Source organism: Notamacropus eugenii, chromosome 4 (genome assembly GCF_028372415.1).
Source record: "Notamacropus eugenii isolate mMacEug1 chromosome 4, mMacEug1.pri_v2, whole genome shotgun sequence".
NCBI lineage: Eukaryota > Metazoa > Chordata > Mammalia > Diprotodontia > Macropodidae > Notamacropus > Notamacropus eugenii.
The window spans coordinates 67413563-67430646 of record NC_092875.1 but is presented as its reverse complement, the minus strand read 5'-3'; the positions used below and the strand labels follow the sequence as shown (position 1 = coordinate 67430646).

At 43.1% G+C, this 17084-nt stretch overlaps 1 protein-coding gene across 3 annotated transcripts; it reads right to left on the bottom strand.

Annotated features, from left to right (window-relative positions):
• Positions 1 to 3128: 3128 nt before the first annotated feature.
• LSM4 (LSM4 homolog, U6 small nuclear RNA and mRNA degradation associated) lies at positions 3129 to 15779 on the bottom strand. Of its 3 annotated transcripts, none has more exons than XM_072601651.1 (5): positions 15167 to 15779; positions 12678 to 12719; positions 10157 to 10255; positions 5543 to 5726; positions 3129 to 3908 (listed from the first exon to the last, which is right to left on the bottom strand). In XM_072601651.1, exons 1-5 carry the CDS (start codon positions 15167 to 15169, stop codon positions 3817 to 3819), a joined length of 420 nt encoding a protein of 139 aa, XP_072457752.1. In that variant the 5' UTR covers positions 15170 to 15779; the 3' UTR covers positions 3129 to 3816. The 3 variants fall into 3 exon arrangements, with proteins under 3 accessions (XP_072457752.1, XP_072457753.1, XP_072457754.1); XM_072601652.1 differs by lacking the exon at positions 15167 to 15779 and adding an exon at positions 13648 to 15021; XM_072601653.1 differs by lacking the exon at positions 12678 to 12719 and having other exon boundaries at positions 15167 to 15300.
• Positions 15780 to 17084: the final 1305 nt, after the last annotated feature.

Here is a 17084-nt window from a genome sequence, read left to right as displayed (position 1 = left end):
GCATTATCCCACAGTTTCCAGAGCAGTTTTGATGGCATATTGCTTTACTGAAAGTTACAGGGCAGGGCAAAAGGAACCATGATGGTCTCAGACAAACTCCTTGGCACCATCTTGCCACATCACCCTGCCTTCACAGCCCTTTCCTCCTTCATTCTACATCTCTGATACTACAGATGTTGATCTCTTTGGCTAACTCAATCTTAGGGAGCATCAATAGAGGCATTGTTGTGTTTCTCCTTCATTCTCAAAGAGCACCATGACATCAAGATGATGCCATGACTTTGTAGTTGACTTTGATTTGAGTGAAGAGGCTGTGCAAGGTCACCAACCTCACCTTCTCCTTAGCCATCTGAATCCAGTAGCTTGATATTCATCAGGACAACTGGAGATGGCCCAGGATGCAATGTGGAACCTTAGCCATTTTAGGCATTAATAGTGTGAGAAACAAGGGAGGGCACAGGGCATACTATCCTGCCCTGGTTGGGCACCATCTGGAATACTGGGTTCTGGGCACCCAGATTATACAACTTGGATGGTGATGGGCCTTACGTCTATGCCACATAAGGACTGACTGAAAGATCTTTGGCTTGGAGAAGATGGTATTTGAAGGTGTATTAGTTGGGAAAGCATGGAAGTGTTGTGATCTAGCTACAGCTATGTAGGATCTCAGAAGGTACTTTGTTTTCCCAAGGAAACTGAGGTCCAGGGAGATTGTAACTTGAGCAAGATCACACAAGGAATAAGTCTCAGAGGGATTTGAACTCAGGCCCTCTGACTCCAGATATAGTACTCGTTCTCAACGTACAACATTGTGCCCCACCCCAGAAATACTTCAGTGATTCCAAAAGTGAAATAGGCTGCCTATAGGTACTGAGCCCTCCATCACTAGCACAAAGGCTTGGGGATAGTATAGAGGATTTCCTTTGTTGTTTTTCAGTCATGTCTGATCTTCATGACCCCATTTGGGGTTTTCTGGGCAAAGATAACAGTGTGGTTTGCCATTTCCTTTTTTGGCTCACTTTACAGATGAGGAAACTGAGGCAAATAGGATTACATGACTTACTCAGGGCTACATGGCTAATAAGTGACTGAGGTCGGATTTGAACTCAAACATGAGTCTTCCTGACTCCAGGCCTGGCACTGTATTCACTGCTCTACCTAGCATCCCCAGAGAAGATTCTTACCCAGGGTTAAGCAGGACTAAGACCTTTTCTCATTCTTGGATTCTGCAAAATGATTTTGGGCTAAATCCATTATTTAAAACTTAGGTTAACTAGGGAGAATTTATGTAGGCAGAAAGGGGTGACTCTTTCATCTGTACAGCTTTCATCTGTACTCTACATCTGTAGGCCATGTGTGAAAGAACTGCAGATTTTAGTGGCTGTAAACATGAGTCAATAGAATAACATGGCAGCCAAGAAAGATACTTTGAATCCAGACCAAGTGATAGAGCCACCATACTCTGCCCAATTGGTACTGTGTCTAGCCCTGGTTACATTTTAACAAGTCATTGGCAAACTAGAGTGAATCTACAAGAGAGTAATGATGGTGGGGAGGGGACTGGAGGCTCTGCTAAAACATGTTTAGCTTGGTGAAGGCCTACATGATCAATGTTTTCCAGTATCTGAATGGTTATCATGGGGAAGATGAAACAGACTCTGTACTTTGCCCCAGAAAGTAGAACCAGCACCAAAGGGGGAAATTACAGAAAGGCGGGTTTTTGTTCAATAGACTTCTTGTCAGGAATACTACAGAGATTTCTGCATTGAGTTTTCTAGTTGTAACATCATACCAACTTAGAAGATATTACTTATGGCCGCTTAATTACTCTTCCAGGGAGGACAAAGACTCAAAACAGTTCATGTTGGGTACTGAGCTGTAGCTACTGAGTTGAGACTGGATGATGACCCTCTGCCAGGGATGCTGAAGGACTGTGGCAATGGGCAGGAGGTTGGATTAGCCGACCTTTGAGGTCACTTTCTAATTCTTAGTCACATGATTCTAAGATCTGAAACAAGTCCCTTATTCTGTCACATGAAACGTTCCAACTGCAAAGACATGGAGGATGATGTGGGCCCAGCTTGGCTGAAGATAGAAGAAGCAAGTAATATTCTATAGGTCAATATTAAATTTATTCCAATCATCATTCAGGATGGGTTCAGCCAAGTCATCATGGAGAAAATATGCATATATAAAACCTTGGTAACCTATGGTGCTTCTTGCTTACAACACTGGATATGGTTTGGTTTGTTCATCTTCATCTTTTAAAAAAGGGAGAGTTGTCTCAGATAAAACCTTCTTGTTACCATGTCATCCCTGTCACTCACTCCCACGCCCAAAAATCTGGCTCTATTTTTCAAGATAAATTATTGAGATAAAATATACAATCTCTTATTTCTAGAGGAAATAGGTTTCTTATTCCTAAAGGAGTGTGAACTCCTTTTAAAACTCAATGAGAATGTTTTTTCAAGTATTTTTTGCTGCATCCCTATATAGCTTCAGTTTGAGGTTTTCCCAGGATAGGAAATAGTGACTGTAAGAGACCCAGGACAGCAAATACAAATAGTACAAACTCCCCTGCCACACACTTTAAAAGGTACATCCAAAGGGCTGAAGTCTGCCCACACTTCAGGTGTCTGCAAATGTTCTCCACGCACATTTCAGAGAATCATTTCAAAGCAAAATCCTGGCTACAATCTCCATACGTGAAATGTCTCTGCAGAAATGGAAAAGAGGGGAAAGGAAGGTGAGAACCCCCACCCCACCCCGAAATGAAAGAAATGTGCAGGATGTTAGAATTTAAAACCACTGAAATAGACATAAATCTTCTATTTCTATCCCTAGAATATTGACGCTTAAAAAGTTCTGTGAAGTAGCAAATGTTTCTGTATACTAGTTTAACTTCTGAAAGGGTCACACGTGTCAGAAAAGCAGGATAGGAGATTTGCCAGGGGACAGCTCTGGTGCCACAGAGAAAGTGTACAGTACACTAACCAAAACCACCATCTTTCTAGAGAGTGGAGTTTCCTGAGGGAGCGAAAGTAGAAATATGCTCCATGGCAGCCTGAGAATGAAGAAATCACATGCTCATCTGTTGGGCATGTAGAAAGGAATTATTAGTTTTCAGCTTATGGTTGTATTATTTTTATTTCAGTCACACAAACTAAAGTGGTTTCCCCAAAACAAATGCTCAGAGGAGAAGGGAAAACAACTCTAATAATTTTTCTCTGAAACAAATTCCAACCTCTATTTTTAGTTTAAAAAAAAGAAGAAGCAAGGTTGGGGAACAGACTTAAAGGAAACACCTCCCTGATAGTTTCAGGGCTTGTAACTTTGAAGGAAAAAACCTGCCATGTGTCAGAAATGCCCAAATCTTAAAGCAAACATCACAAGACAGACGGCAGCACAAGAAAACCACTGTGGAAATGCCTGAAACACCCTTAAAACAGGAACAAAGACCACCATGTTCGGCTACACTTATAAAAAGGGTTCAGAATCTTTAAATCAAGTCCCCAGGAACCAAGGATGTCAAAAAACTGAAAAGCTCCCCTGATGTTTCTAACTCTAGAATGGAGGCTAAAACAAGTGAGCCAATGACTACTTACTTTACCTAAAGAAGAGGATTTCAAAGGACTACAAAAGACATGATTCATGGAATTCTTCCCCAACACTTGCCCGGCCCCCAACTGTTTTTTAAAAAAACAGATTCATTAACCAAAAATTAGAAATAGGACACAAGGCCAGTGCAAGGCAGCAGCACAGGGGTCTTCCCGTCAAAGTCTCTGGTCAGGCCAGGCCAAGGTCATGGCCACACCTTCATTGCTTCCCAGCCTGCCGGCCTGGCTTTTTCTCCTGCTGTCCTCTTCCACTGCCAGGAATTCCTCCTCGGCCTCGACCTCCAAACACACCTGTGGGAGCACAAAGATCCTAAGAACCAAAGGCAGCTGGCACTTTCTCTGTGTAGTGTTCTGTAGCTGGCTGTGTTCTCATAATGCACCCCAGGGTATGGCGCTATCCTCAAGCCCACATGCATAGTAGGCTGTTGCCAAGGTGGCCGGACAGATTCAGCCCACATTCCTGCTGTGAAGTCTTGACCTGTTCAGGCACATTCACCTTGGTCGGGTTATTTCAGCTGCCCCGTGAGAAGCAGAGGAAGAAGATTCTGCTTGTTTAATCACAAAAGCAGTGAGAAGGGTTAGAGAAAGCAGCTCACCCAGACTGTCCAAACTGGACCTCTATCTATTGACTGCTGCCTGGAAACTCAATCTGGTCCAACTTTCGTGGACTTCATATTGCCCTCATCTCCACAGATCAGAAAAAGGCTGCTAACAAGACTCCAGTTACTCACAGTCATATTTTCTAAGGGTGATGGGATATTATACACAACAGATGTTTAATACATGGCTGGTGAATGAATGACAACAACTAGATTTCTCTTTCACAAACCCCTATCAGGAGCAATGTGCCCAGAGACTTTACGGTTCATGATCACTGTCTGATGGGGAGGCCTCAATGGAAGACTGAGCGCTGGAGCGTAAGAGTTTCCAAGAATTCTTGTTCTTCATTTCTGGGCAGACCCTCCTAGCTAACACACTGGATAAGCCAGGCAAAGAGACACTGTCTTAGACTTTGTGGCAGGCATTCAGTTAGCTATAAAATGGTAAAGATTCTTGAGATGCCTTCCTGATAATCCATAATACTGTTCAAGCAAGTTCAATAATTGAACTAATTCACAGAATTAAAATAAGATAAACAAATGGGGGGGGGGAGGGGAGAGGAGAGGAATGCAACAGAACTTTGCTAAAGAAACTGCAAATATTAGACTAGGAGGTAGCCCATCCCAGGCCTAGCTCTACTATCATGTGACCTCACCATGGCACAAAGAGGCAGATTTAGGTTTAATCTTAGGAAAAATGTCCTAACAATGAGAGCTGTCAGAAAATGGAATGGACTGATATACCAGCTAATAAGCTCCCCAGTACTGAAGGTGATGAAGCAGGGCCTTGACCCCTTGTTGGGGATATTGTAAGAGAGGAGTAGTCCCTCTCATCTGGCTTTCTGTATCTTAAAGTTCCTCCTAGTTCTAAAGTTCTAAGTTCTAAATCCCTCCCAGCTCTGATACTCTAGATTCTAAATCTCTTCCCCCTCCGACATTCTATGTTCTAAGGTCCCTCCCAGTTCTGACATTCTGTGTCTTTATTCTAACCAACCAGCAGCTTGGGCTTCCATGAATAACTTTTGTTGTCAGTTTATTTTGATGTAAATCCCGACAGGGCTTTTTGGAAGAACAAAGTCCCCCCCAAACTCCCCAAAACCAGAGCTTTCTGGACTAGGCAGGAAATCAGATGCCTTCAGAAACAGGCAGTGCATGAGTTCCTCTGCTAAGGATGTCAATGCAGAGTTAGAAGGTGGAGGCCTCTCCATTCACTGCTGCCACCCTCTTTTCCAAAGGCCCCAGAGCTCAAGGTGAACTTTGAACTTTACAGCCCAACATGAAATGAAGGGTCAACAATGGCCACCTAGGACCAACTGGGGAACTCACCTCGGCCAGCTCCACCTGCACCACGCCCCTTCTGCTGCTTCTGCTGCTGCACACCACCTCGGCCCCTGCCCTTGGACACCACCTCTTCTTTCACCATGTCAATAATTTCATCCGGAATCCGCAAATATTTAATGGTGCTGCCTCGAATGTAACACTCAGGCATTCGCCAGAACTTATCACCATCCTGGGGAGGAAATATCAAGGTTTTCAGGCTGGAGGGCAGCAAGAGTTGGAGATCTCACTGTCTACCATGGAGCAGCTGCTCCCTTCCTCCATCCCTCCTTCTTCCCTAGGATCAGGGAGGGTCTCTGATTATTTGGGGGTGGTGGGGTGTTACTGTTCATGTCAAAAACAACATGCAGAAGTCTAGAGAGCAGATCCCATGGGGATCAGAGCTCCCTCTGGGACCTAGGAACTGAACATGATCATTTTCAGCTCTGAGTGCAAGCCAATATTCTTTTCTCTTTCACCTCCTGAAAAGGCTTTTTCTTTCTACTTGGCCACCCCAAAGCCCCTCCAGGAGGCATTTCCCAAACACTGGAGACCACAATTATCTCTCTTGTTAGGAAACAGCAATGTTAGGAGGGCCAGAGATTATCCTACCCAACCCTCTCATTTTACAGGTAGAGAAACTGAGGCCCAAAGAAGGTAAAGGCTTTTATTTTTCTCATCTGCAAAATGAGAAGCCTAGATCCAATGATCTCCGAGCGCTCCTCACCTTCCAACCCAAAGCTCCTTCCGCTCCTTGGGAGTTCATTCCACTCAATCTAACTTATATCATGCAGCACTTTGTACTGTTCTCATCATTTTACGTCTTGTTTCCTCCCTCTCCTCCCCCAAGTCTGAGAGCCCCTCGAAGGCAGTGATTACATCTAATCTCTCTTTCCTCTCCTAGTAGCACTTAGGACAGTGCTGGTCATATAACCGACAACTTAATAAACACAAGACAAAGGAAATTAAATATGCACAAGACCAAGCAGCAGCGAGGGGCTAGGAATCAGGGTTTTGACCATAGTCCTGGTCCCACATTCTGACCCTATCTAGCTTAGGGAGGGTTTTGGACAGCACCCTTTTGGTGCCCAGAATCTGTGTTCTATGGTTAAAAGTTTTTCCAACTCTGACACTATGAAATTTAATAACAGTTCTAAATTGCTTGAAGATTTGCTAGGCATTTCATATATATTATCTCATTTGATCCTCCCAACTATGAAACTGGCACTAAAGGTATCATTATTTGATTGGAGACTAAGAGAAGAAACATCTTTGGGTCACATGGCCGGCCACTTAGTATCAGCCAGAATTCAAACCATGGTCTCTTGTTACTTTAAATAGAAAACTATTACACCAGATAGTTTGCTTAAACTAGTCAAAGAATTTGAATTTAATGCTTTCTTCTGCCTTTCATAGAGGCAGCTGGATGCTGCAGTAGACAGAGCTCTGGACTTGGAGTCAGGAAGACGTGAGTTTAAATCCACCCTCAGACACTTAACTAGCTGTGGGACCCTGGGAAAGTCACTTAATCTCTCTTAGCCTAAGTTTCCTCAACTGTAAAATTGAAAATAATATTATCCACCTTACAAAGTTGTTCTGATATCTGTAAAATGATCTGCAAACCTTAAAACACTATATAAATACTGTTTAGTATTATTACTATTACTGGTGCTATTACCTGCTTTCTGCCCTTTCCCTTTCTAATCTGTAATCCAATTAATCATAAATGTATCCTGGCCCTTGCATGTTCTCAGGGGCCTCCCCAGCTCTAACATTCCATGTTCATGGGCCCTTTCAGCTCTACATCTCCCAATTATTTGGCTATAGCTCGGACAAAGGGAAACGGCCCAGTTCAGCAGAAAGAGCAGTGTCAGCTCCAATCCAGCTTCAGTTACTAACTCACCCCACGGGAAAGGGAGGTTCATCTCCCTTCCTGGGCTGCCATTTCCCCATCTGTAAAGTGATGGGATTGGGACTGGATGATTTCTAAGCTTTAAAGCTCTGTTTGTTAACTGTAAAAGATATTTCAATGAACTCCAAAACAAATTTAAGAGGGAGTTTGAGCACTACAGAGGAAACCTCTGCCATCTTCATGACCCCATGCTGAACAGGCAGAACTAATGCCTACTCTTTGGTATTGCTATTAGGAGGAACTTCTCATTTTCTGCAAAGACACAGGACAGGGAGAAATCTTGCTAAATTTAAGACAACTTTCCCAAAGGAGTGTTTGGTCTTAGACCATACTGGGTGGCATTTAGGTTGGTGTACCAGGAAGGCTGTCTTGTCTCTTTACTTCCTTCTTTCAGTTCTCTGCTGAGGAATAAACAAACTCATCTCTTGGGTGCCAGCAAAGTGTGTTCAGCTTCCAAAGCTGTTTTCTGCACCATCTAGTGGCCATCACTGGGCTTTGTTCAGTAACTGTTACCCCTCCCTCATCTTCAATTGGTATTTTCCAACTCCATTAAAAAACAAACAGCTTCAGAATGGATAGGGGCTTTGGAAATGACCTAGTCCAGTTTTTCTTAACCCATAGCCAGTGAACTATAAAAATCTTTTCGATAACTGTACTTCACTATACTTGGTGTATTGTTATACATTTAAAAGCATTATTCTGAGAAGGGATCCACAACCTTCCCTAGATTGCCAAAGCGGTACTTGACACAAAAAACGTCAAACCTTGACCTCAGCCAAGAGTTTCCTTTTACAGATAAGGAAACTAGAAGCCCACAGCAGGGAAGTAATCTGCCCAAGGTCACACAGGGAGTCTAGCAGAGCTACTAGAATTTAGGTCTTTTTGAGATATTTTGGTTACAAAAATCAAAAGTTTAAAAAAACAAAAGTTAAACTTCAGCCAGCTGGTGCCAGCAACACGGCATCCACATAGAAAGCAGGCAGGGCCTGGAGTCAGGAAGACCTAAGTTCAAATTCAGTGTCAGACATCTCTTACCTATGTGATCCTGGGCAAGTCACTTCACCTCTGCCTGCCTCAGTTTGCTCAACTGTAAAACAGAAGTAATAACAGCTCCTACCTCAAAGAGTTGTTATGAATATCAAATGAGATGTGCGTAAAATGCTTATCACAGTGCCTGGCACCTAGCAGGTACTATATAAATGCTTATTCCTTTCCCTTTCCCCTTCAATTCTATTGTGCCATGATCCTTCCAAAGGTAAACTCCTCTTCATTGAAACTAATATCAGCTAGTATAAATGCAGCACGTCCCTTAGAGGTAGTCTTGATGGGTGAGAGAGAAAAATATATTAAAATTAACAAGTCACAATATGGGGATGGCAGCAGGGAAGAAAGATGAAATGTCCTTTAAAATCAATGGTCTCATCTATGGTAAAAAGGACCCCAGTTTTGAAGGTGAAAGTCCAGTGTTCACGGTGAAGCCCTGCCATCCTTGACATACATGAGCCTGGCCAACTTCTGTCACTTTCCTAAACCTCAGTTTCCTCCTTTGTAAAATCAAGATAGCAACCCACTATCAACCTCACAGGAGCTTAGGAAGATAGTGCTTTAAAAACCATAAAGCACTTTAGAAATCCTAGTTCTCATTATTAAAAATAGTAGTAGCAACCATAAGAACAAGTGACTCTGCTCAGTACCCCAGTGTGTGTGCACACATGGGCCAATGAAAACCTCCTAGGGGAAAAAGCCACTGTGAGAAAGGATAGGAACAGGCAGTTTTCAAAGGAAGAAGTCCAAGTGAAAAAGTGTTCCAAATCACTAACAATTAGTGAAATGCAAATTAAAACAACTCTAAGGTTCCACTTCATACCCATCAGACTGGCAATGATGGAAAAAAAAAAGATAAATGTTGGAGGGGTACTTATACACTAACACACTGTTGGCAGAGCTAGGTACTGGTCCAGCCATTCTGGGAAGCAATTTAGAACTATTCCCCCAAAGTCACTAAACTATCCTTTGACCCAGTGACACCATGATTAGGCCTACTCCAAAGAGATCAAAGAAAGAGGAAAAGGACCTACATGTACCAACATATTTGTGGAGGCTCTTTTGTGTAGTGGCAAAGAACCAAGATGAAGGGAGTGCCCACCAACTGGGGAACAGCTCAACAAATTATGGTATATGAATGCAATAGAACACTATTGTGTTTTAAGAAATTACCAACGGTACTAATGATGAACCCTACTAGCAATTCCTGATAGAGGTATTAGGACAAGATGCATTTTACAATATGGCCAATGAAGAAATTGTGTGTTTTTGCTAAAAAGAGTTTCATTTTTCTTTTCTTCTCAATAGGGTGGGGTAGGATAGAAGGGAGAAAATAAATGTTTATTAGTTGTATTTGTGGGGTTAAAGAAATTATGGTTCAGTAGAAATAGCACTATCTTTGCAGAGGGAGGACCTGGGCTTGAATCCCATCTTGGCATTCCACTTCAAGAGCAGAAGCTCCTTGAGGGCAGGGCCTGCTTTACTTCTGTCTTTGTATTCCACTTCCTAGCACAGATCTTTGCACATTGAGGGTACTTCCTAAATGACTATTCTCTCTGGGACTTTCCCTTTCTGCCTCTCAGTTTCCAGATTTGTAAAGTAAGAAGGATGGGTCCCTTTAAATCCAGTGAGATCCATGAAGTTGGCCAGGGCACAGGAGCACTCACCCTAGATGTACAGATGACCTCTCTCAAATTGATGTTCATCCAATTATCGCAGCTCACAAGGTGCCCATTGTAGGTTTCACCATTTTTTAGTTCTACCAACTAGAAAAACAATAAAATTGAAGCCACACATTAGGTAATCAACTACCAAGTATTAACTTTATGTCTATCATATGCTAAGAATATTATTTCTGCCTTCAAAAAATTTAATTGAGCATCTATGTAGAAAAACTATAAAACAGCACACAATTAAACACTAATGGTTCTAAGTTCTGTTTCATAGGAGAGGGAGGGGGAGGAGTCAATGAGAACTGGAATACTCATGAAAGAGGCAGATTAAATTTGGGCCATTTTAAAAGAAAATGGCTTTAAACCCACATAAATCATCAGCATTCCTATATATAGCCAACAAAACTCTGCAAGAAAACACAATAAAAGGCACCCCATTTAAAATAACTGTAAACAGTATAAAATACCTGGGAATACACCTGACAAAACAAATACGGAAACTATATGAACAAAATTATAAAAAAACTTCTTATACAAATAAAATTAGATTAAATAGCTGGAGGAAAATTTCTTGTTCATGGTTAGATAGGGCTAATATAATAAAAATAACAATTTTACCTAAATTAATCTGTATATTCAATGCCATCCCAACTAAACTGCCAAAAAATTATTTTAACTGAGTTAGAAAATATGGCAAAACTCGTTTGGAAGAACAAAAGGTCAAGAATATCAAATGAATGAATGAAAAAAATGCAAAGGAAGGAGGTTTAGCAGTACCAGACCTTAAACTATATTATAAGGTAGTAATTATTCAAACTATTTGGTATTGGGTAAGAAATAAAAAGGTAAATGAGTGGAACAGAACAGACATACAACTTACTGAAGCAAAGGACTGTAATAACCTCATGTATGACAAGGGTAAAGATATAAGTTTTGAGGAAAAGAAGTCATCACTTGAATTTGAAAATAATTTGAATTTGAAAAATTGCTGGGAAAGCTGGAAAGCAGTCTGGCAGAAATTGTACTTAGACCACCATCTTACACCATTTACCAAGACAAGGTCAAAAGGGATACATATTCTAGATATAGATACAGATATAGGAAATGTTACAAGAAAATCTGAAGAACATGGAACATATTACTTGTAAGACTTATGGACAGATAAACAATTTATGAATAGACAAGAGAAAGCATTGTAAGATATAAAATAGAAAATTTCAATTACATTAAATTAAAAAGGGTTTGCATAAGTAAAACAAATGTAGCCAAGATCAGAAAGAAAGCAGACAACTGGGGAAAAAAATTTTATAGACAATTTCTCAGATAAAGGTCTCCTATCTCAAATATATAAAGCTTTACCAAATCTATAGGAATACGGGTCATTACCCAATTGATAAATGGTCAAAGGATATGAACAGGTAATTTTCTTTTTTAAAAATAACTTTCAGTGACCAAATCATTTTGATTATATAGATAACTAAAGTAACTACAAAGAACCTATGAAGGAAGATGCTATCTGCAGCCAGAGAAAAAACTGATAAAAAAGAAGTATGTATAGTATGGAATTCATACATATATATATATATATATATATATGCATATCTGTGTCTAATGGTAGTGGTCTTTAGGGTGAGGGAGTAGAGGATGAACGGAGGAAAAGAAAGTTACAAGTTAACTTTATTATGTAGTTAAAAGGAAAAGCAACATACTAGATGTGCAGATCCATGTACAATCCTCTTTTTTTTCTATTTGACTTTGTTATGGAGATGTTTTATTTCTCAAGTTCGGAATAAAAGTACAAAAAATATACAAAAAAAAGAAAATGACTCAGATTTTAACAGGAGGGGATGGGACAAAGGATAACTCATCTAAGGGCACTCAATATTAATGAGGTACGGGAATGGGAATGAACAGACCTAATTCCTGGGACAGTGAAGAAAATGACCTAACTGGGTAGATGGTACAACTTGTTGTATTTGTGTATTTGACTTGATCACCAGTAAAATAAGGTCAAAAAGAGGTAGCTAAAGGGCCTCAGAAGCCAGGCAGTTTTGCCTTGAGTAGGAGAAAAGGAACCATTAAGATTTTGGGATACATGGTTGGAAGATTAATTTGACACTGGTGCACAGGACAGACTGAAAAAGTGAGACACTGTAGGCAGGAAGGCTCACTTGTATCTAGTAGAGAAGCAACTATGTCATACTGGAAAGAATAGCCCATTTATAGTCTGAGGAACTAGGTTCAAGTCCTGGCTCTGTATCTTACTCATGCAACCTGAGCCAAGTCAATTCCATAAATGTTTATTATTCTCCTACTATGTATGTGCTGAGAGAGGAGAAGGGCTAAACATCTTTAGGAGGAGAAAACATGGGTATTTTCCTGGCCAACCAAAAACTAATAATAAAAACAGAAACACTTCCCACATGCAGAGTTTAAGATCCCTCTTACTCTTCAGTTTCTCCTCCCGGTGTCTGAGATTCAAGGTTACCAAGTAGCCAGCACATTGCCTACTCACCATGGGGTGATTCTGGGCTGTCTTCAGTAAGGATAAGGGCAACTAAGAAAGCAAACAAAAGACAACTGAGAATTCCATCGGCTAAAGCATAAGCTTGTCTTTCTTCCAACAGAGATCAAGTCCCTCCCTCTCATTTTCCAATTAGGTAGTGGAGATACAAGGAGTGATTCAGGATTCAACCAATGAGATTTTACCTGGACACTAGTCTTCCCACTTTCACAATGCTACATTTGTATTTGACACAGAAGCCAATACCAATAAAGCCCCCTTATCACTGTAGTTCAGGAGGCTATGAACTTAAATGTGTTTTGTTTTGCTTTCCTTTCCTCAGACACTACAAAGCTTAAAACCTTTTTCCTCTTCTTAAAAACCCAGGGACATATGTGCAAAACAGCCAATCCCTTCATGGACTTTGCCTTCAAGGGAGTGTTACTTTTTTCTACATTCAAGATTTCATACCACTTTGCACTATGGATTTTATTTTTCACATATGCTACTGAGTAGTATAAACAGGCCTGGAATGGGAGCCATCAGTGTGGCCCTGGGCACCCAGCTTCAGTTTCTTCCTCCATAAAATTAGAAGGCTGGAGAAGATATTATCTAAGAGTCCTTTCAGTTCTGACAATCTCTGGTTCAAGGCTACCATTGGGGATGTCTGAGAAGGAAGACCATGGACTTTCTAATTTTAGTATGTTACTAGAACAAACATCTGAGGGTTTTTCTAAAGAAAAGGGAAAAAAGCTCTGAGGAACCTCCTCCAAAGGATCATAGGTGAGCGTGGGCTACTGCTCCACACGAAAATGGGCCAAAGTCTACTTCCCCAGTTGGTTTTCTGTAAGAGTACTATGATGGCCAAATGTGCATGTTTGCTGCTATGTAACTCAAGGGAGACCCAGCACAGGAAGAACAGGGAAAGAAGGGAAGATGGAACTTATAGAAGTCCAAATAGGAAGAAGTAAAGAAGCCCTACCTTTTTTTTTAATCAAAAAACTGCTGGATTATGCAAGTTCCCAAATCCTACCTTCCTCCCCCAACCCAAAGTGGAAGGAGGAAGAGACTGGGGTGGGTAAGAGAGGGAAGTTAAACTGTTGAGGAGAGATGAGAGAAAAGACAGGGAAAGAGAAGAGATAAAAGTGGTAAGAAGAAAAATGAAGTAATAGTGGGAAGACAGAGGAAAGAGACAAATTGGAGAGGAAAATAAGGGGAATAGAAAATGAAGAAAGAAATGAAGATGGAATGAAGGCAGGACAGGGAGGGAAGACGAAGGGATGAAAAAGAAAATGAAGGTATGAAAATGAGGGATAAGAGAATAGGGGAAAGAGGAGGTGTAGGACAAACAGGTGAAGAAGAGAAAGAAAGATGATAGGATCTAAAGGATATCAGAGGCAATCTAACCTAACCCATAATTTTACAGAGAAGGAAACTAGGGCTCAGGTGGCTAAGGGACTTGCCCAGGTCCTATAAGTAGTTGACGATAGGATGAGGAAAATGGGGCAGGAGAAAAAGTGAAGCAAAGTGATGCTGAGATTACGAGTAGAGGTAAGAATTAGACATGGAAGGAGAAAAGGAGAGATGAGGCTGTGAGATGAAATGGTGAAGACAAGATGAGGAAGGGAAAAGGGAGAATGAGACATCACATGAGAAGCGGGGGCTGGGGAGATGAGGATGAGTAAAATGGGGAGGTATGACAGAGGGAGAGGAAAAATAAAGGAGATGAGAAAGCCGGATAAGGGGAGGATGAAGGAGAAGAGGAGGAGCATGAAAAGAAGGATGGGTGGAGATGAAGAAGAGGAAAAAAGAGGGGGATCAGTCAGTCAAGAACCATTTACCAATGGTAAATATGTGCCAGGAACTGTACTAAGGTCTGGGGAGACAAAAAAGGCAGAAGACAGTCCATGCCCTCAAGGAGCTCACAGGGCAGTGGGGGAGATGATGAATAAACAAATACGCACATACATACAAGATAAGTAGGAAATCATTAACAGAAAGAAGGCACTAAAATGAAGATGAGTGGGGAAAGGGACTTGCGTGAAGTCAGTAGACACAGATGAAGAGGGAAGGCTTTCTAGGCATGAGGGACGTGGGAGAAAATGCTGGGACCTAAAGGATGCGGGGTCAGTGTCGCCGGAAGAAGACTACATGGCAGGGATAGGCTTTGAATGCCAGGAAAAGACTGGGACGGTGATAGAAAGTCACTGGAGTTAACTGAGCGCGGGGATGAGGAGGAGAAGGGGGGAGTGAGGAGAGAGATGAAGGAAGCATTAAGGAGGGGAATGAAAAGAAGAGCGGAAGACGGAGAGGAGAAGAGGAAGGCAGGCCAGGGAGTCTCGCCGCGCCCCGGCCCACGTGAGATCTCCACCCCCCCACCCCCTGTGCTCGGGCTCACAGAGGACCAGCCCCCTCCCTGTCCCTCCCCGTGCCAGGGCCGGGGACTGAGTCTCAGAGTGGGTCCCCGCCGCCCCGTGCCGTCTCCCTCAATCTCCCCTCACCATAGTGCCGGCCGCGCCGGGGCGGGGACAGGGCCGGGGCTGTTCCGGTCACTTCCGCCGCCGCCGCAGTAGCTCGGAAGACTCAGAATTCCCTCCAGGCCGCCCCTCACCGAACAGGGCGGGCTGACGTCTCCGCCAGCCAGTCACTACCCGATCCTTTGACAGATTGCCCAATCCCGAACGGCGGAAGGGGCGGGGAAAAGAGGCCGAGAGCTCCGACAGGTGGAGAGTGACCCCGCGCCTCGGGCGCGCAACTGCCGTAAAGCAGTAATCTGTAGGGTGCTGAAAAGACGCGGGCGCCCCGCGGAATTGTGGGTAACGGTCGTTGGCTGCGTGCGCTTCGGCTTCTCGAGAGGAAACGGGAGGCCAGGCGGGTCGGCCAGGCGGATCTGTGAGACGCCCTTAGTGTCTGAGGGCAGAGAGTGAAGAAAACAGCCCCTCCACCCGTCTTCTGAGAGGGCAGCTCGGCCTGCTCGCTGACCTCAGCACCCCCTCTTACATAAGCCTGGCGGCCAGCCGTGACCCTCCACCCTCGAGTCCCTTACCCAGTCTGGGGAATGGAATCCTTGGGCTTCCCACGCCGACGCCCAGGGTTGTAGTGAGGGAAATGTTTGGTAGAAGCCTCAGAGGCGCCATGGAAACCCTAGGCCAGGTGAGGGAGGTGTGGGCTGTGCCAAGCACGGCGGGCGACGATCCTGCTGCCAGGCCACACCTGGAGCGCTGGGTTTAGTGGGGGGTAGGGGCATGGACCTGCCGGACGGTGACGGGGAAGGCGAGAGCCCTGGAGACCCCAGGAGGAGCTGAAAGAGCTGGGGATGGTCTTAGCCCGGTGAATAGACTTGCCCTGCCCGTCCCCGTGCCACCCCGCCCTGGGGGCAAAGGGTCTGCTTGGAGCTCAGCACGAAGAGCTCCCAATAATCCGCAGCCCTTAGAGCCTGGAAGGTTAGGGAGGGAGATGCTCGGCGGGGAATATCCTGCTTCAGGTTGGCGTTGAACCCGATACAGAGATGTTGTCCCAGCATCTTTTCAGGTCCGAGACTCTAAGGTTGCTGGAGTTTAATTTGAGTGAGGCTCAAACCAGAGCATTTTGTGAAGTGCTTTGCAAACCCTAAAACACTAGTAATGGTTGGGGTTTCTTTTTGAACTGGCATCCCACCTTTTTCTGTAGAGAAGTACTGTCCTGGACTCTGGAAGTTGGAAGAGATCTTATAGATCCCTTTTCAGACGAGGAAACTGAGGTCCAGAGAGGCTAAGTGACTAATTAGGACATGGCCCCTTGTTCTAACACAAATATTTGGAAGAGGAAAAAACACTAAATTTAGAATCAGCACCTAAGGTTGGATCTCTGCTCTGCCCTCTGATAGCTGTCGGGCAAGTCAGAGTTTTTGTGTGGCTCATTTTCTTTATCTGTCAAATGAGCAAGTGTGACTAGGTAATTTTCTTTCGGATGCTCAATTCGTTGTCCAAATAACTGTAACTATATGATAAATGTAACTGTGTAACAAGTGCATGAGAAAAGTGCATAATGCTGTATGAGGAAATTAACCACCAAAGAGATTGTGGATGACTTGGAGGATGCAACATTTGGATTGAGCTTTAAAGAGGGGCTCGAATTATGAGGAGCAATGGGGAGGAGGGTATTTCAGACAGAGGGAACAGAATAACATGAGCACACAGGTGGAAAAATCCTGAGCAAATAATGTGGACTTGAGAGAGGAGTAGATCAGGAGTACTTAAGTTTGACAGAAACACAGGATACAGTTGAGCTAAGGCTAAAAAAGGCAGGGTGCCACCAAATTGTGAAGGGTCTCAAAACAGTTTAAACTTTGATTGTATTATAAACTTAAGAAAGTCCTGAGTCCACTTACAGATAGTGTTCATCAGGAAAATGTATCATTAGAACTCCCTAGTAGTCTAA

Excerpts from the sequence above, each read along its gene's own strand:
- LSM4 (XM_072601651.1), bottom strand. Across the intron at positions 5,727-10,156 it reads AGGTCATCTGTACATCTAGG|GATGGTGATAAGTTCTGGCG; the intron begins GTGAGTGCTCCT and ends TTTCCTCCCCAG. Across the intron at positions 3,909-5,542 it reads TGCAGGTGGAGCTGGCCGAG|GTGTGTTTGGAGGTCGAGGC; the intron begins GTGAGTTCCCCA and ends GTGCTCCCACAG.